The sequence below is a fragment of the Sinohyriopsis cumingii genome, chromosome 1 (genome assembly GCF_028554795.1).
Source record: "Sinohyriopsis cumingii isolate HCF-2022 chromosome 1, ASM2855479v2, whole genome shotgun sequence".
Taxonomy (NCBI): domain Eukaryota; kingdom Metazoa; phylum Mollusca; class Bivalvia; order Unionida; family Unionidae; genus Sinohyriopsis; species Sinohyriopsis cumingii.
In genome coordinates this window covers 181,886,637-181,912,115 of record NC_142961.1, presented here as the reverse complement: position 1 = coordinate 181,912,115, position 25,479 = coordinate 181,886,637, and the positions used below count along the sequence as shown (strand labels likewise).

The 25,479-nt window shown below is 34.1% G+C and overlaps 1 protein-coding gene across 7 annotated transcripts in view; it reads right to left on the bottom strand.

The window, feature by feature from the left end:
- The window catches only part of LOC149808497 (protein unc-79 homolog), a 255,882-nt gene that overhangs the window by 12,701 nt on the left and 217,702 nt on the right, over window positions 1–25,479 (bottom strand). For all 7 annotated transcript variants that reach the window (XM_089978169.1, XM_089978143.1, XM_089978163.1 and 4 more), the window contains 5 exons: window positions 22,373–22,562; window positions 20,969–21,019; window positions 13,491–13,631; window positions 4,851–4,928; window positions 354–398 (listed from right to left, as the gene is read on the bottom strand). In XM_089978169.1, the coding sequence (XP_089834295.1) occupies window positions 354–398; window positions 4,851–4,928; window positions 13,491–13,631; window positions 20,969–21,019; window positions 22,373–22,562 (505 nt within the window). The remainder of the gene's footprint in view (window positions 1–353; window positions 399–4,850; window positions 4,929–13,490; window positions 13,632–20,968; window positions 21,020–22,372; window positions 22,563–25,479) is intronic.

The window sequence follows — 25,479 nt, the reverse complement described above, 5'->3', positions numbered from 1 at the left end:
AATCCAAATCACATACACACACATACAAATCATATCCAATGGCAAACTGCATGCTTACTCTACTATCAGATATACCCACATACAAATCAATGGCAAACTGTGTGCTTATTGTACATATGAGATTTACCCACATCCAAATCACATCCAATGGCAAACAGCAGTTAGTTAGGATTAATCAGTAGGACAAACTGCACAGACCCTGATCTGCTAGTGTATTAAACAATGGCAGATCAGGGTCTATGTTTTTGCAGTCCAACTTTTAAGTGAGTAAATATGGTATGTAATTATCATATCAAAGAATTATGTTTGAATGTGCAATGAAGCTGAGTTGTTTGTAAAAGTGATTAACTTACCTGTCCATGATAAGCATACAGTATAGACGTCCACATTGGAAACAGCTGCAAAAATCAAATCATGGAGATGTACAAAATGTTTTATAAGTCAAATTATCTGGCAAAAATTCTCCTTAACATACGCTAAAAAATCTTATGTTTATGCCTTTCAGTATTTTGAAAAATTCTTAGCACTTCAAATTCAACTGACTATATATTCACAAAATTAACAGAAATCCTGCAAGTAAACAAAACAGTGCAACAAAGTATGCATGAAAATTCATTGAACCAGGATTTGGTTTAAGAATTGTTGATGGCCCTTATTTCTTTTGTTGTCTTAAGAACTGGCAGCTCATAGAGAATGATGTTATTCTGCAAAAACGAAAAAAGGAACAGATAGATTGATAACACCATAGCGTAATACACTCCACCTTATGGTGGGTGTATAAAAATGGTGTCCCTGATCTTCAGTATCTACATGGGTACGTGGGAAAGCCTGCCAGTAGCTTCTTGTGGGTCGGTGGTTCTTCCCTGGGTTTTCCAGGGTTCTACCTCCACCAGTTATACTGGCCGCCATGTATAGCCTATCTAGTGCTGAAAAATGGCGTTAAACCCTAGAACAACAAAAATCTTCAGTATCTAAAAATACCAATTTTTGGAATAAACTATGCTTCTCCAATAATAATTCCCCAGTCATAATAAACTAACTATATGACCACTACCTTGCAAATTCAGCCCTCTGAATTTAAATTTTAGCTACAAAAAAGCTAAAAATTCGGTTCACATAAATGAGAGTAAGACAAGAGTGATCTCATATAGAAGGATTATTGCCAAATTCAGTCCATATTTCACTTACAAATGGGGCTGAATGCAAGTTCTGCTAGCAGGTTGCAGCTGTGGGGTGTATTTATTAAAGACATATTTTGCTAAAAAAATTGGTTCCTTTTTCAAATATGTTACCTGATCATAATACCTTAGGAGAATGGTAAGAGGTGGAAGGAGGAACAACCCCTTACACCAGAGAAGGCTCATCTTCAGTTCCATAAGGTATGTTAGGCATGCTTGAATTCTCAAGATACAACTAGGCGTAATGACTCCATATAACCTGACATGGCTGACCTGGAAAAATTGTTCCCCTACAAATTCAGTGTAAGTCTAAGAGATGTGTCACAGACAAGCTACTGAATGACCTGTAAAGATAGCAAGTTATGCTTCCACCAAGGCAAACTTGTGGATGAAAGATCCTGGAGGTAAAGCTAGAGAAAGTCCTTACCGACCTTCATCTCACATATTGTATTCATTAGGGAACAGTTGCACTCAAATACAATGCTGGTGGTGACTACCCTAACTTCATGTGCCAAAATATGCAATATATTCTGTAAGCTGAGCAAATAACCAATCTTTGCTCAGATACTGACGATTCCTTCTTTCAAGCATAGAAGATGAGGTAGGTGTCCTCTTTGCACTGGCTCAGTTTGGTTTATGTACTACTTCAAAAGATGAGGTAGGTGTCCTCTTTGCACTGGCTCAGTTTGGTTTATGTGCTACTTCAAAAGATGAGGTAGGTGTCCTCTTTGCACTGGCTCAGTTTGGTTTATGTACTACTTTAAAAGATGAGGTAGGTGTCCTCTTTGCACTGGCTCAGTTTGGTTTATGTACTACTTCAAAAGATGAGGTAGGTGTCCTCTTTGCACTGGCTCAGTTTGGTTTATGTAGTACTTTAAAAGATGAGGTAGGTGTCCTCTTTGCACTGGCTCAGTTTGGTTTATGTAGTACTTTAAAAGATGAGGTAGGTGTCCTCTTTGTACTGGCTCAGTTTGGTTTATGTACTACTTCAAAAGATGAGGTAGGTGTCTTCTTTGCACTGGCTCAGTTTGGTTTATGTACTACTTCAAAAGATGAGGTAGGTGTCATCTTTGCACTGGCTCAGTTCGGTTTATGTACTACTTCAAAAGAGTTAATGTCCATGAGCAGAAGCTTGTTCTTGGCAATGAAAACTGGGGCTGTTCATGAGTGACATCAAACCATCAAAATGAAACTTAATAGTTTGAGTCACCTGACGATGAATGTATTTCACTGATCTTGCCAGCTGTAGTTAGGATGACTTTGACTGATTGACTGATTGATTAGGATTTCGAGCTGCATGATCAATGTAAGGCTTCTCAAAAAGGTTATATCACAAATGATTTATGTAAAAAAATGTGATTCACAATCAATAAGCAGTAAAAAAACAAAAACAAAAACCACAAAGATTGTGAATATAATATAACAAGGTACCAAATTAATGGTAATGTACATGGTGTGCCCATAAAAGAGTAATTGGATAATAAGAAATATTTAGGGTGATTGACAGCACATATGTGGTTAAAAATACTCACAGGAAATAGGTCTGCCAGAGGATTATTTAATTACAGCTCAGGATCTATATAGGTTGTATTTACACCCAGTTTATGTGAGTATATACCACTATTTATAATAAACCAGAGGATATTTCAATGCTGTAATTTAATAATCACAATGCATGTGTGTGTGTATGTGTGCATGCGTGTGTGTGTGTCTGAAGATGTATTTCCCTAACAGCAAGTAGTATTTATCAAATACACCTCTCCCTTGGTAACTCGTCAACTCATGTACAATGGGGTCCAAAATCAAAGACTTCACTGAAAGCAACTTTGATTTTTTTTTTTAAATGAAGGGGAATATGTAATGATGCTGTTTAATGGTCATTTTATAATCAAGTGTAACTGCCAATAAAGAACATTTACTAATGAAGTTGTTTACTTTTTTGTATTAATTACCTTTTTTTCAAGATATTACACCTGTAAAAGATCGTTAACAACATTTTTCAAGAGATTTCAACAACCATTGAGTCTATGCAAAAACATTGTGTATTATGTCACTGCTTTTTATTATTGCTGTTTCATAAGAGTCATTTGATTAAAAACTAGGGACATTTATTTTGTGAAACAACCATCAACGATGAAACTAGATTTTAAATTTTGTATATTTTTATTGTTCTAATAGTAAAATAATGATGCCACGATTTCACTGCAAGTAATAGTGAAACTTCTTCTCATCCCTGAGAAAATCTCAATTCTAGAATTTTAATAAAAAGACTTAATTAACCTGATAATACAAAGTAGTTTGCTTTTGACTGATTTTAAAACAAATACTTCCACAAGTTGGTGATCAAAACATGAACAGCACTTAATTAGGTTCTCACAAAAACACTCACAGACATAACTGTGATGGTAGATCAACATTTTGCATGTCTGAATACGGAAGGCATGTTGCATTTATGATGTTTGAATACAGAAGGCATATTGCATTTATGATGTTGGAATACAGAAGGTATATTGCATTTATGATGTTGGAATACAGAAGGCATGTTGCATTTATGATGTTTGAATACAGAAGGCATACTGCATTTATGATGTTGGAATAAAGAAGGCATGTTGCATTTATGATGTTGGAATACAGAAGGCATGTTGCATTTATGATGTTTGAATACAGAATGCATATTGCATTTATGATGTTGGAATACAGAAGGCATATTGCATTTATGATGTTGGAATACAGAAGGCATATTGCATTTATGATGTTGGAATACAGAAGGCATATTGCATTTATGATGCTGGAATACAGAAGGCATGTTGCATTTATGATCTTGGAATACAGAAGGCATATTGCATTTATGATCTTGGAATACAGAAGTCATGTTGCGTTTATGATGTCTGAATACAGAAGGCATGTTGCATTTATAATGTTTGAATACAGAAGGCATGATGCCTGTATGATGTTTGAATGCAGAGGGCAATTTGCATTTATGATGTTTAAACACAGAAGGCATATTGCATTTATGATGTTTGAATACAGAAGGCATATTGCATTTATGATGTTTGAACAAAGAAGGCATATTGCATTTATGATGTTTGAACAAAAAAGGCATATTGCATCTATGACGTTTGAATACAGAAGGCATATTACAATTTATGACACTGAAACTGAATTAAAAGAGGGAACTAAATAAATATGAATTTTATTTAACAATACTTATTTAAATGGTATTTATTTAATAAAATGATGCCACCAGTAGACATTATTGTCATTTTCATTGATTAGAATTTCATAGAATATTCTTATTTACAGTGTACCTAGATGCTGTTTGGAAAGAAAATTTAACAATGTATATCACTTGTTATTAAAAGTTTAGAATTTGTGATATTAATCAACTTTCTGGGTTCTGATGATCATGTTAGATGATAAAATGAGTGATATAAAAAGATTACATTTTTATAGCAATTTCTTTCTGATCAACAAACAGGAGCCCAACTATTTCTGGCATTTTCTATTTTTTTTTTAAAATGGGATCCATGATGACCTAGCATTATAAGTGGTTTCGCAAGTTATTCCAGCACAAGTTATCATGGGAGTGGTGTATTATCCACATTTAATACTGAACCTTCAAGTTCTATAATAGTACAATACCATGATTTTTGTTTTAATTTACAGCCATACCTTAGCAAGAACACTGGAGTTACACTCCTGTAATGCTTCCATCAGGCTGAGGAAATGGAGGTTCACCATTTCTGCTAGCTGGATGCATGTAAATTGAAAGAGAATTACATTAGCAAATTTATCTTTGAGTCCACAGACTTGAGTAGGTACAAGCTTTTAAATTTGTTAGAGATTTTTCTAGTGCTAGAATTATAGATTAAATGAAACAAAGTAAAGAAAATAACCTATTAAGTCTTCCTACTTATCAGTACATCACCTTTTCTAAGATTTTCCTGAAGTGCAAACACTCCTTAACAGAATGGGCGAATATGCTAAAAGTTTCCTTATGATGCAAACATTCCTAAACAGTATTGGTCAATATGCTAAATAAATGCAAACATTCCACAATGGCACTGGTCAAAATGCTAAATCTCCATCAAATGCAAGCATTCCTTAACAGTATAAAATTCCTTCAAACACAAATATTCCTTAACAGCATTGGTCAGTATACTAAAATGTTACTTGAAACTGGGAAGAATTACTGATGTAAATGTATAAAATCTGTTTTAACATACATTCAATTTTGGAACCAATATTTTGTGTTTGCAAACCACATATCCACTTACTCTGCAATGTCCCCACTGACCATGCATTAAAATTGTATAATCATTACACATATCTAAAGATCAAACCTGACCCTCAACCAAATCATATTCCTTAATTTCAAATATCTTTTTTGAATGATGTACAAGGAGGTACATGACATTACATTAGTATGTACACCTAGGAAGGAAAACAAAATCCCTGAACTATTCCTTAAAAACACATGGGATAGTGTTGTACTATTGGGCTTCTTTACTAGCCAATGTTCTGATATGTTAACCCTACCTACACCTTGTCACATTAATCAGATATTTCAGTGCTTCAGGTCTGTAAATTTCATTGGATATGGAGGCAAGCCACTGCATCAAATCAATATCAAGTTGTTCAGTTTGAACTGTTCCTACATGATCAAGACATGGGTGCACACAGCTGGAAAGAACTCGTACATAAGCAATTTTCCACTGCCGATTCGTGTTTGTACAAATACATACTTTCCCTCAAATACACATCTAATGGCTTCTCTCTGGTATGTAGTCATATTTTCAATGTTAAACTTAGTAAATCTCCTTCTGAAGTCAATCGCCTCCACCATTTTCAGCTGATATATAATATACTACTATAAGATGCTATTGGTTACCTGGCATTAGATACTAAGGGAGGCAATTCATAAAATTCAATATTCTTTGCATGAACAAAGCATTGAAATATCTGATCAATCCATTGAAGTGTAGACATGGTGAACATACTGGAACCTGGGCTAGCGAAGATGTATATGGGAATAGTGACAATAATATACCATGGCAAATTGCCTGAACATGACAAGATTTATGGGAAATATTTAAGTGGCAATGGTTAGTACTGTGTGAATTGAATGCAGCTTTTTTTATCACTAGCCAAGAATCTCAAGATGGCCTGCCTGTCTAACAAGTCCCTGAGCTTTGATAAACCAGTATCATATATATCAAGATGTATCCTTGTTCCAAGTAACATATCTCTGCGGTAAACTTACTTATGCAACTAACACATAAAACCATTACCATTTTGGTTAATCTAGGTTGTGGGCAGACACCTTAACTTTACCATGTAGTTAATCTAGGTCGTTGGCAGACACCTGACCTTTATCATTTGGGTTAATCTAGGATGTGGGCAGACTAATGGATGGATGGACATGCACACAGATGCCAAAATGATCACTATTTCAAGTTATTGCTAAGGAGGGCTGGTCAACAATCTTAACCAGGACTAAACTTATTTCTTGTTAATTTTTCACAATGCCTCAATGCTAAAGTGATTGCTATTTCCAGTTTCTGCTAAGGAGGGCTGGTCAATAATACATCTTGAACTAAACTTGTTCCTTGTTAGTTTTTGTAATGCCTCAATGCTCAAAAAGTTGTTTATGCACAAAAGAAAAGATTTATAGAAATAGTGTGTAATAATTTACACAAATAACATGCATATTTCTACAAGATATCAAATCACAACACAATAAATACAGACTCACAAAACATTCACTAACATGAGAATGAGACAACATACATGGATTACACAAAACGAACTGCACAAGAAAATCAAACCTTGGCTATAGGTGGGAAATTATTAATTTACTGTATTTTGTCATTTTACTTTATTCACCATGAAAAAAATGATAAAATTTCTTTATGTCTTTAATGGAGTGGAATGGAAAAGAAGCAACATATCTTTTCGTTGCAAATAAATGCCAGTTTGTCAAAAACAATGTCTGCACATCTCATACACTCATCTGTGTAGGAAACTTGTAATATCCATCTTTTGCAAACCAATGTCTACATTCAGTTTCATACAATCTGTCCTTCCCAATGGCTACATTCAGTTTCATACAATCTGTACTTCCCAATGGTTACATTCAGTTTTATACAATCTGTCATTCTCAATGGCTACAGTCAGTTTCATAAAATCTGTCCTTCCCAATGGCTACATTCAGTTTCGTACAATCTGTCCTTTCCTACCACTGATCGATTACAACTTGCTGAAGACGTTAAGAAACAATTCATAGAAAAAATTCCCACTGGTCTGCCAGAAATGTAAATTAATGTTTCTTGTGTGAAAAGAGTGAGTGGATAAAAAAAGTGTATCACTGACTTCTAATGCTACTGAGACTTGTCCATGCGAAAAAGCAAGGTAAAAATTCATCATGAAAACATGCATAAACCAAACCCTTTCAAAGTCATCATTACAATGGATGAACATGTTATAATTTTGGAGAGGTTGTTCATGTTTTTTTGTTTTTTGAAAAACTTGTACCTTGTCTATTTATTAATTACCATATTGAATGATGTGACATAAAGAGTATTATTTTTCATGTTCCTGACCTTATATGCACATAATAAATATAACCTTTTCAGTGTCCCACTACTTACATATACAAACATTGTGAGATGCCATTGGCAAAATCACCCTATGTCATGACCAGCACTTGTTAAATTACCATGTCCAAAACCTTCAAGATTCATGGGCTGCTTCATGCTTACCATTAGACCAAAAACAGCCCTATATAATATACAGTACTTACTCAGTGCATATTACTTATCTATTTGTTTATTCCTAAAAATATTATAAGGAGATTTGGCTTTATTGGTCCTTTTTACCTTGCCTCATTCTTCCATATCACATTTTTAGTGATATGTCTATTCCTGTTTTATTTACTTTGTTTTATGTTTGTTTTAACTGATATACACAATTCTACAAATGAATTTTCACAAACAGATTAAGCACATCATTTTTACATAACCATCAAACCTTCATTAAAAAAACTATCATGATATAGGCTTCAAAATGGAATAAAGCTCCAAGTTCATTATACTGATTCATTCAAGTATGAGTTTCTAATTAACACAAATCACAATTTCAACTCATCGTCATTTCCATTATTGATTCTGACAAACTGGTTGTTTGCCATTTCCCTTTGATTAGAATTGAAGGATTTGTCAGACAGTAATATGTTCTTTGTTCTTCAACAGCAATTTAAGCCAGCTGTTTAATCCTGAAAATGGATTGGGAGAAGAGGGAAATTTTGTCAGGTGGCAATGCTAGTATCCCTTTGTTTGTAACCTTAATCCAAACCAATTAACTATTTTATATCTGAAGTGGAGATACAGCCATCACTGTTGTAGTTCTTTTATGTGTACTTGCCTTTTACTATATTAGCATGATTATGGTAGCCAAATAAACATGTACTTAATACATTGTTTTAGAATCGAGTCTTCTGACTGCTTGAAATTAAATACTTTTGTCCAATCAAATTTACAAACTTCAGATTCAATGTGTGTTCGTAGGTATATCTCAGACAATGAATGGTTTGGAGACCATACGAACTGAAACAATTGCTACTATTGGAAAACAAGGATTTAAAAGTGATAAACATAAAAAAGAAATCAATAGACTTAGGACTCTCTCAGAACCTGTGCACAAGAACCCCAAATTTCCACTGGATAGGTATGACTTTAGGCCATTTTCCAGCTAGAGGATAAGCACTAAAAGTTTTAAGCAATGCTATACCAAAACTGTACTGTTATTAATGGCTACAAGATTTCTCACTTTCTCAATAATGAACTATTTTCTTACTAATAAATTTCATCTTACTTGTATTATTTTTCATCCTTTTTATAAAAGTAAATTTACTGCTATTTCATTTTACATATAGAGTTCTCTACTAAAGTAAAAAAAGGTTTATGCTGCTTTAAAGATAAAGTCAGAGGTCTCATCCACTATTTACATTAATTGACAGGATTTTTTCTAGACATATAATGTAGCAATTTTGTCCTTAATGTGGGTCTTAAATTGTTGCCAGATTAATTTCAGTGACTGCAGATTTAGACAGGTTATAAGATGACAAATTTTGATGATTTATTTTTGCCATGTAACTCTTGGCCTGCAAAATCACTCAGATTTTTTGATCTATTAAAATGATATGCTACAAGACTGTACAGTACTCCCTCACTATATAGTTCTTCATTATAACACAGTTCCTGTTATAAGGCAGTCTTGTTATAATGCCCTTCATTATAACACAGTTCCTGTTACAAGGCAAAATGTATTGTACCGGATCCCATTTTATTAAGTGGTAGTAAAATTATATGGATCATGTACGTCATTATAAGGCAGTCTCACTGTAAAGTGTTATACTCAAATAGCTCCCATGGACATCATTATAATTCAGGAATACTGTATTATATACTTCATTATATGGGAGTCTCTCTACAAGGCAGTATTCTCCATGGCTTCTGTGGATAATGTTAAGGCAAGGGTGTACTGTTAATGTACTTCAAAATAAAGTAGATTCACATAAAGATGACATACTCTACAGCTCCCATTGAGAGCATTCTAATGTGGGAGTATTATATATGTATAATGTACTTCATTATATGGCAACCTTGTTATAAGGTGGTATGGTTCCCATTGGCAGTGTCAATTTTCCCATTGGCAGTGTCAATTTCATTCATCTTGTGGTTACTTCAAACCACTGATTCAGTGAACTGTATTCTGCTGTCAAAGAATTAATACACAAACTATGTAAATCCATTTGTTCTTACAATTGAAATAATTAATTACAAAAACACAAAAACTTCTATCAACAAAAGTCAATCAATGCTCAGTAGTTGATGTGTTTCTGGTATTATCGTATATAGGTCTCTGGTGTGTTTGTCTCATAATTAAGAAAAACTGATCTCAAACTGGAATGTAAAATTACCTGTTTCTTTTATGGTAGTCCATGGATTTATGGATTTCCAAGTGAAATAATTTTAAACATTCACTAATGAATTATAAAATTTATTTTTTTACATAAATTTTTGTTTCTTTCTTCAACAGACATAAAATGATAACATCAATAACATTACCAAAGATTTCATCCTGATGTTGTCAATCGCTTGATGCAGTAGAAAAATGTTGACCTGTTATGCAAGAGAAATGTCAAATCCCTGCATGACCTTTAATTTTTTTTTAATTTCTAAGTTTGTGCTTTCTTACGTTTAATTAGGAACAACAAGATATGAATATTTTCTGTGCAAATGTACATAAAACACCAGAACATAAATGATAAACAGCTGAGATTGCTATAAGAAATCCGTTACTTCAGTCTCTTTTAAACTTTAGCTCACAAACATAGTACAGCATAAAATTCAAATAAAATTTGCTTGTTTGAAATGAATGGATATATTTCATCAAGTAGATAAAAATTCTTGTATTTTGACCCACTCACTGACATGTATTCACTTGACACAATGAAATATCCTGTATAAAACACAGGACAAATGCTTGGAATTATCTGCTTGCTTGCTTGGCCAAACATTTTACTGTATGTTTTAATGGGAGTCATTTTAAGGCTGTTAGAATCGCAGCATAAAGTCACACCAATTAAATGTAATTAAGAGATTCAAACACTCAGGTTCTGATACTATAGTGCTGGACACCTTTTAACATGAGTGTCAGCATGTGCCACAGAAAAGGACAAAGTAAAAAACACACATATCACTTGGTTGTGGGCTAGGAAGAAAAAGAAAAAATTCTTCCAAACCTCAAGAGTTGGTTTATCCTTAATGTCAGTGTGAAAAGATGAGATAAAAAAACAATGTGAGCATATTATCTAAGTATACTGATAATAAGTTGAATAAGATGGAGAGATGTATATTTTAAAAATTGAGAGAATTTAGGAAGAGGATACTTAAAATACAAATGAACTGTTTCAGGATGTACAATATATGTATAGACATGTAACATGAACACTAAATTTGTGTGTATAAAGCATATATGCCCCCACTGAAGACCAGACGTGTGTGCCTCATTTCATTTGTCTACACCATGAGGTTTCTGTTAAATCAACTCAACAAGGTTATCTTCAAAAATGTAAAAGTTCCAAAAGATGAAAACTAGGGAAAAATTTGGAAAACTGCTATTATTCCCTAAAAATCAAATCAGGTTACCTACATATTATATACAAATATACCTGCTACATTTCACTTATCTAGATTTTATATATAATTATATCTATTACGTTTCACTTGTTATCGACATATTGATACAAACATAGCTACATTTCATTTGTTATCTACATATTATATAAAATATACCTGCATTTGATTTGTTTTCTATATATATTACATACAAATATACCTATCGTTCATTTGTTTTCTATACATTAATAAAAATATGCCTATCATCTTTCTCTCTGATATATCAAGTGGTTTCTGCCTAATCAAAACAAGGTTTCTGTCCAAAAGGTAAAGTGTACATAAGGCCTGCTAAATACAATCAAGTCATCCACATAAGGCCTGCTAAATACAATCAAGTCATCCACATAAGGCCTGCTAAATCAAATCAAGTCATCTGCATAAACCTTCAAAATCCAATAGTTATCTACATGAGGTCTGCTAAATCCAATCAAGTCATCTATATAAGGACTGCTATATCAAATCAAGTCATCTGTATATGGCATGCTAAATGTAATCATCATATGCTTAAGATCTGCTAAATCTAATTAAGTCAACTACATAAGACATTAAGACATGCTAAATCTAATCAAGTCATCTGCATAATGTCTGCTAAATGTAATCCTCATCTGCATAAAGCCTGCTAAATGTAATCCTCATCTGCATAAAGCCTGCTAAATGTAATCCTCATCTACATGAGGCCTGCTTAATGTAATCCTCATCTGCATAAAGCCTACTAAATGTAATCCTCATCTGCATAAAGCTTGCGAAATGTAACCATCATCTGCATAAGGCCTGCTAAATGTAACCCTCATCTGCATAAGGCCTACTAAATGTAATCCTCATCTGCACAAAGCCTGCTAAATGCAATCCTCATCTGCATAAGGCCTGCTAAATGTAATCCTCATCTGTATAAAGCCTGCTAAATGTAATCCTCATCTGCATAAAGCCTGCTAAATGTAATCCTCATCTACATGAGGCCTGCTAAATGTAATCCTCATCTGCACAAAGCCTGCTAAATTTAATCCTCATCTGCATAAGGCCTGCTAAATGTAATCCTCATCTGCATAAAGCCTGCTAAATATAATCCTCATCTGCATAAGGCCTGCTAAATGTAATCCTCATCTACATGAGGCCTGCTAAATTTAATCCTCATATGCATAAAGCCTGCTAAATTTAATTATCATATGCTTAAGGCCTTCCAAATTTCATTTTCTTATGTTGAGTGGCTTTTGTATAACCTTGTTAACCAGCTTCTTGGGATGGAATTATAGATGGATGGACAGGACCAAACCAATATACCCCCACTGCAAGCAATAGGGGCTAAAAAAATTATATATTAAACAGTACCTGTAAAAAAGACATAAAAACATGTATACATATATTTCAGAAAAAGGTTCTGTGGTCATATGACCTTAAACCCCATGTACCACATTTATTCTAAATTATGCCTTACAAGAATTAAAATTCCACCAACCAGACTTATATAATTTGTGTCAGTGGCCTACATATCAACATATGACTCATTTCAGTTTTTACCTTGTATACTTATAAATCTCAGTGAAATAAAGTAGTGTATATTTATTACAATCTGTTAAAATACTAGAAGAAAAAAGAATTCTTTGGAACCTCATCCACCTCTGCATGATCCAAAATCTAATTTAGCAAAGAAATTACACAACTGTAACCTACTTTTCAACTGTGTTAAAATTTGTACTTGAACTCACCGAACACACACTTAATGTGCAAGAGGCCATTAGAATTCATCAAGATGAGTGCACCAAAGTGTCAATCATCTCCGTGTACGAGTTAGAACCAGAGTTAAATACATAAAAAGAATACTGACATGACAAATCATGCCAGAATAGTATTAATGGAATCTTACCCATTTTACAGAAGAAAAAGATTAATGATTTTCTCTATGCAGCATCCAAAGGTAGAGAATACAGATGATGATAGGGTTTACATTAAAATTTCTGTACCACTTTGCAGTGCAAAGAATATGGATGTTAACAGGGTTTATATCAAAATTTCCATACCAATTTGGAGTAAGGGATTACAGATTATAATAGACTTTATATGAAAAGTTCCATACCACTTTGGAGTGAGAGAGCAGCTGTAATATGCCAGGAGTAACCCTGCCCCAGAAATCCATTATGGTTGTCATGGCACTCTGATGCTGGTCACTGTTAGGGGAGTACTGGGCAGCTGCAGACTCACAATACATCGTCCATAACTAATGGAGGATGCAGTAAAATGCATTAAAACAATAAGAATGTATTACAAACTTACAATTATAAATATAATAATAATAACAATATTTTGTTATTATAATGAATTCCGATGACAGACACAAAATAAAATATAAATATAGATATAATATTTTGCAATTATGATAATCTTACTACTGTACCTAAAATTTGTGCAGAATTTAAAAAAAGACCTGAAATTGTCATTGTTGAGGTTGATGACTGGAACTGGATAACTCTATTGCAGAAAAGATGACTAAAAACAAATGTAGTTAACCAATATAATATTCTTTAATAATATATGATTACTTCCATATAGTCCATAACTATGCTTAATCAAATAAACCCAAAGTACATTGCTCATAATGAAGTAAGATTAACTCAGTACAGCAGAATGTCCATACATAAAATTTTATACAAGGCAATGTGAATCATTATTCACTGTGAGCAGACACAATTATATTTTCTTCAATCTACCTCCTCAATTCAGAAATTAAAAACATAATTTAGTTTTTACTCAGCGATTGAACCTTTAGAAAATTCTGTCAATGAGCATTTTAGCTGTATCAGTATGAAGTTTTAGAACATTACTGGGTTCAAGATACAATAAAACTCAAATATCAATCACTCACATATATGGTGTCACAAACATAACTTGTTTTCTCAAAACTCACATTCTTCTTTTGCCTGTGATGTCACAAAAACTCTCATCAAAATAAAACTCAATCAAAAAAATCTGAACCTGAAGTGCTTTAAATTTTTTAAGTTTAACTATAGATATAAAATATTTCTATCAAAAGCGGAAAATCTTCCTTAGGGCTGTTCCAGTCAAAACATATAACCCCCAGGGGGAAGGCACTTCAACCAACCCACAACAGAAGCAATGAAAAAAATTTATGATCCACCGTCAGATATGTTTTAATTGAAAAACACTGCCCCCTACAGAAGTATATTTTTTTAACATAATTTCTGGCTATGGGTTAGTGGGCAGTAGAAGTGATTTTAATATTGGGTTGGGGACAGAAGCAATTTAAATGACAGCTGGCTGGAGGTAATCTACTCAATTCTTATAGATCATATAATCTACTGCATATTTTTATTTGTATTCATTCATTATAATCAATCTTTTGTCCTTTTCTTTGTTTGTCTGTCAGCCATGTATTTCTCTGATACTGTGAAATCACAAATTTTCATGGTGGCTTATTGTTTGTATGTCATTGATCAGACCCTTAATACCTACTAATTTAATATCCATGAATACAGATATTTATAATAGAGATTTCTATTCTAATACAGAGATCATGAATTTGTATCCTTACTAAACTGTGTGTTTACTAAAGTGATCACTATGTTTTGCTATTTTTCTTTGTTCTCAGGCATGCTGCTTTTGATTAGAATAATAGTGAAATCTTGTATTGCTTTAAATGTGTGACCAGATGCTATGATTCCTTGTTGTTATTTTTTTCAATAAATGTTTTGGTAAACTTATAATACATGTTTTGCCAGAAAAAAACCCATTGTTACCTTGGAAGTGAGGTTGCATTATTTCTGCCTACTTTTACACATAATCATTTCTTGTAAGAACATACATTTCAGTTACCGATGTCTTATTTTTTTTGCTTGCTGCAAGACTACCGTAATATAAAGTTTTAAAAAGCAAAAGAAATATAGCAAGTCAAACATTTTTATATCATTAATTAGATTTTTAAAAATGGATGAAAGTAAGTAATCATTTTTCCCAGAGTACTCGTAAAATCAATGTCATTGCAGTTAACTGTATTGTCAACAGCATCATCATCATCACTGATGGACTAGCAGTAACATTCTGCACTTTCAATCCAGAAGTCTTAAGCAATCCTGCATCACAACTTGCCGAAAAGTTTACATTTTAGCTCACTTAAAGTTTCTCTAACAATGTCCATTGTTCCAACTAGAATTGTTATAACTTATTCAAGCTATATTCACCGATATCTGGAGATATGCATCTGTAAAAAATATTTGTAACAAAGTATGAGAATGCATCAATGATTTTCAGTGATACATTTGAATTGTGCAACAACCAGAATCAACAAACCAAGAAACAAAAATATTCACATCTCTCAGGCAGAACTACAGTGTATATGGTAATCAAATTTGCCAATTTTTTTCCAACCATACTGATTCAGTGGACATAATCACCTGAGTGGACAGAAACAGACCATAACAGATATAACCAGAAGGTTAAAATTGATTTGATACACCTTTTAAGTAGCTAAATTCACATTGGTTTAGTTAACTGTACACCCTTTGTCTTCCCTTTGATGTAATATCTTACTGAAGCTGAGAAAATAATGTTGCACACATAAAAAAGAGGCACACTTCTACTCATTATTGTTTTATCATACTTCTCCATTCCAGCCTGTTCTTATGTTCTTGTCCCCCCACATACTGTTTGTCTTGTTTATGATATGTATCTAAATTTGTCACTTACTTTTCATACTACATGTCCTATACTAATTGTCTGTGAATATGCATATCAATGTGAAACGCAATGGGGAGACTAAATCCAAGATTGAAAACCTCTACATTTCTGGATGTATTCTGCTTGGATTCCATGTTTCTGCACAAAACTCAAGAAGGACTCACTGTACTAATTCAGTTCCCACTGTAAACATCTGCAAACACCATGATATTAAAATTCAATAACTTAAAATTTTGAGTGCTCATGATCAAATTTGTATCAGTACAGACACATCTATGATGACAGCTTTTGTGAAAAGAAAACCATAACAGCTGCAACATTTTCTGGACCTACACAAATTTGAAATGTGTGCTTTCAATACTGCACCAAAGAGTCACCTGCTGATTTCAGTAACGAGTCTTCCAAACTGAGGTCGGTAAAGGAATGGAAATTATGTTAATAAAACAATGTCCCTCACTTTTTTCAGCTACAAGTAGGACAAGCTCTCGAAAGATTCTTTTTACTAAAATCTTACTTTCATTATCAACCAATCAGGGACAGTCAAACCCATATATACTCTATTTTATCTTCATTGATTTATAGTATGATTCTCATATCTGTAGTAATGCGAGCCCTTCAACAGCTCGATAGTTGTAAGCCTTTTTTGACCATGCTGACTGGACACACTGTAAGATAATGTTCAAGTAACAGAAATACCATGGGATAACCAGAGACCAAAAAAATCAAATAAAATAGTCAAGTTATCTCCCCCGCAGGGATGCTGCCAGGATTTCAGGATTTAATCTAAGTTTTGTGTGTGTGTGATCTCTAATGAGGAAGTAGTGGCAGGAGGAATAGCCATTGTTAAATATCTCCCTAGCACTTAAATATCAGTCACTCTTTCTTACTGTTCCACTCCGTTAAGGTTCTAATAAAATCAAAATACTCAAAGAGCTGTCATCTCTAGTTGTATAGTGATTATTACTGTGACGTCATTGGGTATGGTCATGTGGTTGTGGTGGGGTCTTGGATGGGATGGCAGAAAGACCATAGGCTTAATCCATATTTGACAGCTAATTACGATGTTGTCAAAAGAATTAAAATTTTTCTAACAATTCAGTTGGACTTGAATTATATACTTGATTCACCGTCAATGAACAGGTCCTAAAATTGATGTGTTTATTATGGAGCCATGTTCCTCCATCACATTCAAGATTTGAATATACCAAAGGTGAAACTAGTATAGTTGCATCCTAAATTACTATCATGGCTACTTCAAATGTTATTTAATGTGAGACTTTAATGCCAAAACTCACAACTTCAGTGTTTTTGGGTTAAAAAAGAGAATTTCTTCTCAAACAACTCAATTTGGTGCAGATTACATTGTTTCTTAATGATGCTGTGAGAATTCTTGATGTGTAAAAATTGCACAAGAAACGAACAACATCAGATCAGAAAATTAATACCACTGGAACAATACTGATAGGAGTATGCACAAATAATGATATTATTATTTAAATGGAATATGTGGTGACAATACGAGTGCTGGTTCTACAACTTTGCAAAATACATTTTGTACAACTATTCTGTTGTTTCTAACACTGTAATATGGCAATAATTTCTACACTGTAATATGGCAATAATTTCTACACTGTAATATGGCAATAATTTCTACACACATGAAGTTGGCCCACTTTTTACTTTAGTCCCTTGCCAATTAAAAGTTTTAGATTTTACAACCAAAATAAGCACATTTTACCTTTTGACAATACTACATGATTACAAATATTTAGATTGCAAGAAAATAGAAGTTACAATTTTATTAAAAGTACAGGTACCAGTAAAACTAAAGGAGATGGTAAAAAAGAATCAGGATGAACAGATTAGTAGTGTAGTAAAGAATCCATATATCAGAATGACATAAAGTATTTTTTCATCAATTTCATCATTTGTTAATGACACTGCTTCAAAATGTTGTGTACTAGACACTAGTAATCCAATCTGTAATACAAATACCAAATTTCATCCATCTTGCTTTGAGTTTACACAGATCAGTCAGTTCCTTATGTTTAATGTCATTTAATTTTTGCACAGAGAGAGCATGTACTTCATTTGGTAATACATCTGTATGATATGAAAGTTAGTCTCGTTATTCTTTTGTTGCCATGGTGATTCTGCCAACTAGAGATCTACACACACTTAATTATGTTGTATGGAGATTCTCTGATGTTCCCTATGAGCATTAATCTGTTAATTGTTTCTGAATTTAATATGATCCTCCTCCTCTGTGCATGAATATTATTCTGTGCTGGAAACTCCATTCATGGCCTGCTGTCTGAAATGCATATGCATAACTAGCTTGAACAAGTTACTATTCTTTATGATTGTGCAATTTTCAACATCTCACAGGTATGGCTCCATGGGTATTCTCTCTTGGATATCTCTACTCCAAAATGAAACATTTTCCAGAGGTCTCACTAGGATTTTAAAACCAGGAGTCCAGGACTCCCATTCTGGTAAAAATAGGAGTCCAACCAGCAAAAGTTGCAGTCCCCTTCCAGAAAACTATGCAAATTGTAAGAACTATTGGTTGCTATTGAGTTTAATTTCTACTTTCTTTATAACACTGACATAGCTCTTGTTTGTCCATCAGAGTCTGAATTTTGTCAATCCAAGGAAGGTCTTATTCAAAGCGCTAAGCTAGGCATCACACACTTTCTTACATTTGGCTACTGTCCCATCCAAATTATCATTTCTAGCAACTTTGGCACTCTCCTGAATTTTGTTACAAACTTCGTTAGTTTGCAGCTGAACCCAAAATACTCATTCAAGTCTAAGTCTCAAAATGTCATGACTCCGAGGTCACATGCACTGCTTATTCCGCTACACTCGGAAATGAACACAATAATGAAAGCTAAAATTGTTTAATTGATATATTGTTATAAACTGCCACATGTATATCTCTGGGTCTTTCTGCCTCTGAATTCAACCACTGTAAATATCAGGAGATTTTCCCACCCAGCTGCCAGTCAAAGCCTTTTATCTTGCCACCCATCTACTGCGGCATGTTCTTTTGATGTACTCTTATAATGGTGACATGTATTGGGGGGGGCTTTCAGCCACTAAATTCTGTCTTTGTAAATATCAGCACAGCTAATTGATAAACACATTTTCCCACTAAGCAGGTAGATAAAGCAGGACTAACAAGTCTTTGAATTTTGCCACCCACCTAATACATGCATACAGAGGACTCTCATCTAAGTGATTTTCTGCATTCCCAATAAAAAATTGGCATCCAAATATGCATTATTAAGCATTTCCGAGACCTCTGAGTTATCACTAACATGAATTCTGCCAAAGATTGACTTCTTGAATAAGTGCTTTGCTGCCTCTTATGCCAGATTTTTTCTCTTCCATAATGCTGTATTAGGATTTTAAGTCCAACATTCCCATAGTCTGCTTGGTATCTTGAATAAATATAACTGGCATATTGTCCATCCAACAAGTACATCAGACTTGCAATCAACATTAATGTTGGGCTCAAAGTCACACACTGGTATTTCCAGTGACATTTTCCCAATGTCCAACAGACCGATATACATGAAATTCAGTCATCATAGCTATCACCAGCCAGTATTTGCTGACTGAAAACGTCACCTGAAGACAAACCCTGTGATTCAGCCATTTTGGTTTCCTGTGTGGACCTTATTCGAAACACACATTTGGAAAACTTCCATGATGAAAATAAGGTTAAATCTACCATAAAATGCTTGTTATGGGGCCCAATGAACCAATCAAATTTAGTTTAACAGCCATTCATGTCGAAATGAAGTATCCAGCTATCTGGATGTCACATCAAGCACAGCAAGACCACTACTGGCAGGGCAATTGATTTACATTGCAAAATGCACTTTTTAAGTTAAAAGTTTAACAAAAATTGCATACTGCGCAGACCACAGGATTTATATCAGCAACATTGACATAATTTGTGGAACACAATCACTGCTTTAAAAGTAGGTGAATTCGTACAAATTACATGCGCTCATGTGTACTGGCATCATTTCTGGCCCAATCTTTTATTCACATTAGACCACTAGGAGGGGGTTAGATGCGATTTTAAATATATATTCGTTTTTTTTCTGATAACCCCACCAGTATTTTCTCATTTTGTTAACACAACCCACAACAGAAGTGATTTTCCTAACCAACCTTTCACTGTCAGAATCAAAACAGTTTGAAACACAACCTCCTTCAGACTTTTTTTTGAAGTGCCATCCCTGGGGCGGGGGGGGGGGGGGGATATACGTTTTACTGGAACAGCCCTTTTTAGATTTCCTCATCCGATTTTCTCAAATCTCCATATGAGAACTGAATATTGCAGTGATTATCACTCTCCTTCATTGCACCTGAAGCATTCCAAGCTCAGTTTCTGCTTCTGGCATGTGACAGGACAAGAAGTTTGTCAGAAGCAACATGGCTGCCCATGCCAAATGATGCAACTGAAGGGCAAAGTATTGGACCCATAACTTTGTTAAATTGTAAAATTAAGTGAAAATCTAACCATGGGTTTTCAAAAGTAAAGACTCATACCCAATTTGATTTTAATTCATAAAGTTGTTTAAAAATTACAGAGCAGAAATAAAATTCATCATGTGATGTTACATGACAGCTGGACAATGGGGAACACTATATGCACTTTTCATCGATATGACTGGGAAACAAAAATGGTAGCCCATTCAAGATTTGTGGTTTTCTGAAAGTTCAACACTTTCCTCCACTTTCAAGACCACTTTGCTACACCATCTCAGCCATCAAGAATATACTGTACATGTTGCTAAAACTATATGTACATTTAACACAAATAAAACAGCAACACTTCTTTACCTGACAAAGGAAGAAAGCATGAAAGAGGGAGCTCATGTGTAGCACAGAGTTCTGAAATTAAAATCACAAGTAATATTACAAAGCATGAAAAAACAAAGAAATTCTGTCTCAAGGTTATGAAATAATTCTCAGTCTCCAACTCAGACTCAACATTCTGACATCTGATTGGTTAGTGCTTGGATAATAGCCAATTAGATGCCACAATTTAAAAACTACTCCAAGTCTGAGCACGAAAATTGTTTTATAATCTCAGATCTGGTTTAAGACTGCCAGCATGAATTCAAGTTTAAGGCTGTCAGTTCTCGTAAGACTGTCACCTTGAACTAAAGTGCTTAAGGCTGTCAGTTCTTATAAGGCTGTCAGCATGAAATAAAGTGTTTAAGGTTGTCAGTTCTCATAAGACTATCACCTTGAACTAAAGTGCTTAAGGCTGTCAGTTCTTATAAGGCTGTCAGCATGAAATAAAGTGTTTATGGTTGTCAGTTCTCATAAGACTATCACCTTGAACTAAAGTGCTTAAGGCTGTCATTTCTTATAAGGCTGTCAGCATGAAATAAAGTGTTTATGGTTGTCAGTTCTCATAAGACTGTCACCCTGAACTAAAGTCCTTATGGCTGTCAGTTCTCATAAGACTGTCACAATGAATTAAAATGCTTAAGGCTGCCAGGCCTCATAAGGCTATCACTGTGAATTAAAATGCTTATGGCTGGCAGTTCTCGTAAGACTGACAGCATGAATTAAAGTACTTAAGGCTGGACTTTCTCATAAGACTGTCATCTTGAATTAATATGCTTAAGGTTGGCAGTTCTCATAAGACTGACAGCATGAATTAAAGTACTTAAGGCTGGACTTTCTCATAAGACTGTCATCTTGAATTAATATGCTTAAGGTTGGCAGTTCTCATAAGACTGACAGCATGATCAGAGTACTTAAGGCTGGACTTTCTCATAAGGCTGTCAGCATGAATTAATATGCTTAAGGTTGGCATTTTTCATAAGACTGTCAGCATGAATTAAAGTACTTAAGGTTGGACATTCTCATAAGACTGTCACCTTGAATTAAAATGCTTAAGGCTGGCAGTTCCCCTAAGACTGTCAGCATGATCAGAGTACTTAAGGCTGGCAGTTCTCGTAAGACTGTCACCATAATCAGAGTACTTAAGGCTGACAGTTCTCATAAGACTGTCAGCATGATCAGAGTACTTAAGGCTGGACTTTCTCATAAGACTGTCACCTTGAATTAAAGTACTTAAGGCTGGACTTTCTCATAACTGATGAAACTGGGCTAAAAGGAATCTAAAAATTGAGTCACCAAAATGTGAAAAATACATAAGTTGTGAGTAAAACATGAAGTGACCAAAACAAACTTCAAATCTTAGACACATTACTGCATGAACTTGCTTACCTTGGACTCTTCAGCAAATCCTGTCAGTATGACAAGAACATGCTCTGCCACATATGTACTGGCATCAAGTGGAATTGGCATGCATGTAATGGGTGCTGCTCCTTCTGTCATGGCTGTGTGGGTCAGGGAACCAATTAAAAGCCAAGATAATAAACCGATGTGTCCTATACAATCTGTAAACTCTTTTGGTCTAAAGTGAAATAAAATATATGACATTACTGCCTGCCAAAAAAAACTTTCAAAAGCATAACATTTCTGCAAATCTAGCATGAATCTTGATTAAGGAAAATTTGAACTGTATTATTGCAATGTATTATGTAATATTATTAGTAATGTATTATGTAATATTAGTAATGTATTATGCAATATGTTTAGCAATGTATTGTGCAATATTATTAGCAATGTATTACCGTATTGACCATATAGACTGAGACACTGTATCAGTTGGGAAACAATAAATTAACTTTCAAAGTAATTTTTGTTTTTGCACAGTAAGTTCTGAGACACATGGTTTTAACTGAGTCACAAGTTGAAGGGCACCTTTTAAATCATTCGAAAATTGCATGTCAGAAAATGCACTGAAACTTAAATTTTATCTAAGAAAAATATCAAAGTGTCTGCTTGAGATAAAACACTTTAATCCACGGCAGCATCTCCTCATCAACCCAGCCCTTCTCCTGCACACAAACAATCCATGCTTTAGCTTCCTCATGCCATGAAAAAAAAATCATTAGAGACAAAACATCTCCTGAAGAGGAAACTGCAAGGACTATAGTAAGATTTTTATCTGCACCAGTCATGCAAATTCTCACACTTTTAACCATCTTTTTATCGACAGTCTGTCCAGGAATGAGATCAAAGTACACCAGAGTTTCATCCATGTTAATGATCATATATTATCAGCAAAATTGTCTTCTCTTCTGGCCTTCAAAAATTCATTGAACGACCTTTTATTTTCTCCTCCAAATCTTATGGGAAAAGCTAGGTCATCAACATCCATGCACAAAGCACTAGACTGTGTCACTTTAAAAACTGCATACACAGTAATAACTTGCTTAAATAATACTTTGCTGTAAACCATGCTAGCGAAAGTCATCTTTTGAAGTCAGATTGCTTTGTAATAAAATAAACTTTGTATTTGATATCCTGTTGCTAAATTCAGACAATGAGTTTATAGCATCTCTGCCAGCTGTATTTATTCACCACCTGGGGTTCTATTTGTTTCCCATTGGTAATCATAATTTATGCAAATGGCATGCAGTGTATATAGTATACACAGGAATAACTTGCTTTAATAATACTTTCTGTAATCCATGCTGGAGAAAAGAATGTCATTTGCACTCACAGTGAACGTAATTTCAAATAATAATTTTTATTTGTGAGATACTGTCATACAGTTAATCTGGATATAATACAGTCCTGGTTAATTTGCACCTTACACCTTGTCATGCATGAATGGCAGGTGCCTTGAGCAATCAGTTGATCAATCTCTTGATCTCTCTATCACCAAACACAATTCATTTCTCTATATTCAGATACACTGTAGTATGGTTGCATACCCGACATACATGGAGTTCGTGGATATATTTGTTTCTTTAACAAATTGGGGGCCCAAGTGGCCGAGTGGTCTAAAGCGCTCTCCATTAAGGATCTCTGCCATCTCACCTCTGTCTGCATGGGTTCGAGTCTCGGATTCGGCCAATGTGGGTATGTGAGAAAGCTTGCCAGTAGCTTCTCGAGGGTCGGTGGTTCTTTCCGCGGATTTCCCGGGTTCTTCCTCCACCATTAATACTGGCCACCATGTATAGCCAATTGTGTGCTGAAAAATGGCGTTAAACCTTACAACAACAACTTTAACAATATACTCATAATGAACAAAGAAGAATATATGATAATAAGATAAGGTTAGTTTCTTTCATTTTATTATCAAATAAGTGTTTTGTTTATCTATATTATTATTTATTTATGTTATTACAATGTGCTGTCAGTAACAGTAGTAATGGGCGCAAATTTAACACAAATTTATTTTGTTTCTTAAGTGATGGGACACATGACCTAGGAGAAAAGAAGTTTCACCTTAAGTCCTGGAACAGAAAAAAAATTATTCTATCATGTCCCAATACATACAGTAAATACAGCAAATGATATTATTAGCAATGTATTATGTAGCATTATTAGCAATGTCTTAGATGATATTATTAGAATTGTGTTATGTAATTATGTAGTATTATTAGCAATGTCTTAGGTGATATTATTAGAATTGTGTTATGTAATATTATTAGTAATGTATTATGCAATATGAGCATCATCAATAAACATATTACCAAAACAAGAAATGGGCATATCAGAAGACAGCAAAGCTAATCTGCACATATTACAATGTTCATACTTTTCAATGACCCTGATACTTATTGGTAATAGCTGATGATTGAGACAAACCAGGTGGTAGATGTTGGTCATGGTGGACCTATTCACATAAGGCAGTAGCTCCTCATGAGGCAAGCACATTTTATGTTTCAGGAGTATATAAAAAAAAGGTCTGAAAAATTGACCTGAACCTAAACAAAGTCAATGAAGCATAAATATAAGTCAAAATAAAGGTGGTGAAATACTAGCATGTGTGAACATATTAGCGTTTTAGTACTGTACAAAGTTTGAATTTATCTGAATGGCAACAATGATGACCTCCACAAGAATGATGCAGGAAAGGTAATTAGATGTTATAAATATAATATGTTGAATTTTAAAGACACTGAATGACAACTAAATACAATAATACACATTGCATTTCTCATTGCTGTATTGATCTCTGTGCTGAGAGTGCCAGACTTTTGACCAGAAGGGTGCAAATTGAACCCTGCTCAGACCAACCAAGGTCAGCTGCCATGGTGTGTTGATGGACTAGGCACTTTATTGCAATTGATTGGCACACTATAACCTTTCATGTGTTGATGTATCACTGAATGCCAAATAAATAAACACAAAAGGTATGACTTGTAGTCAGGTTCATATTTAACAAGAGTCCCTAGAAAGGGCTGATGTTCTACTGGCCATAAAGAATTTCCACAAATTCAAAAAAAATATGATTATTTTTCTTTTCAACTGAT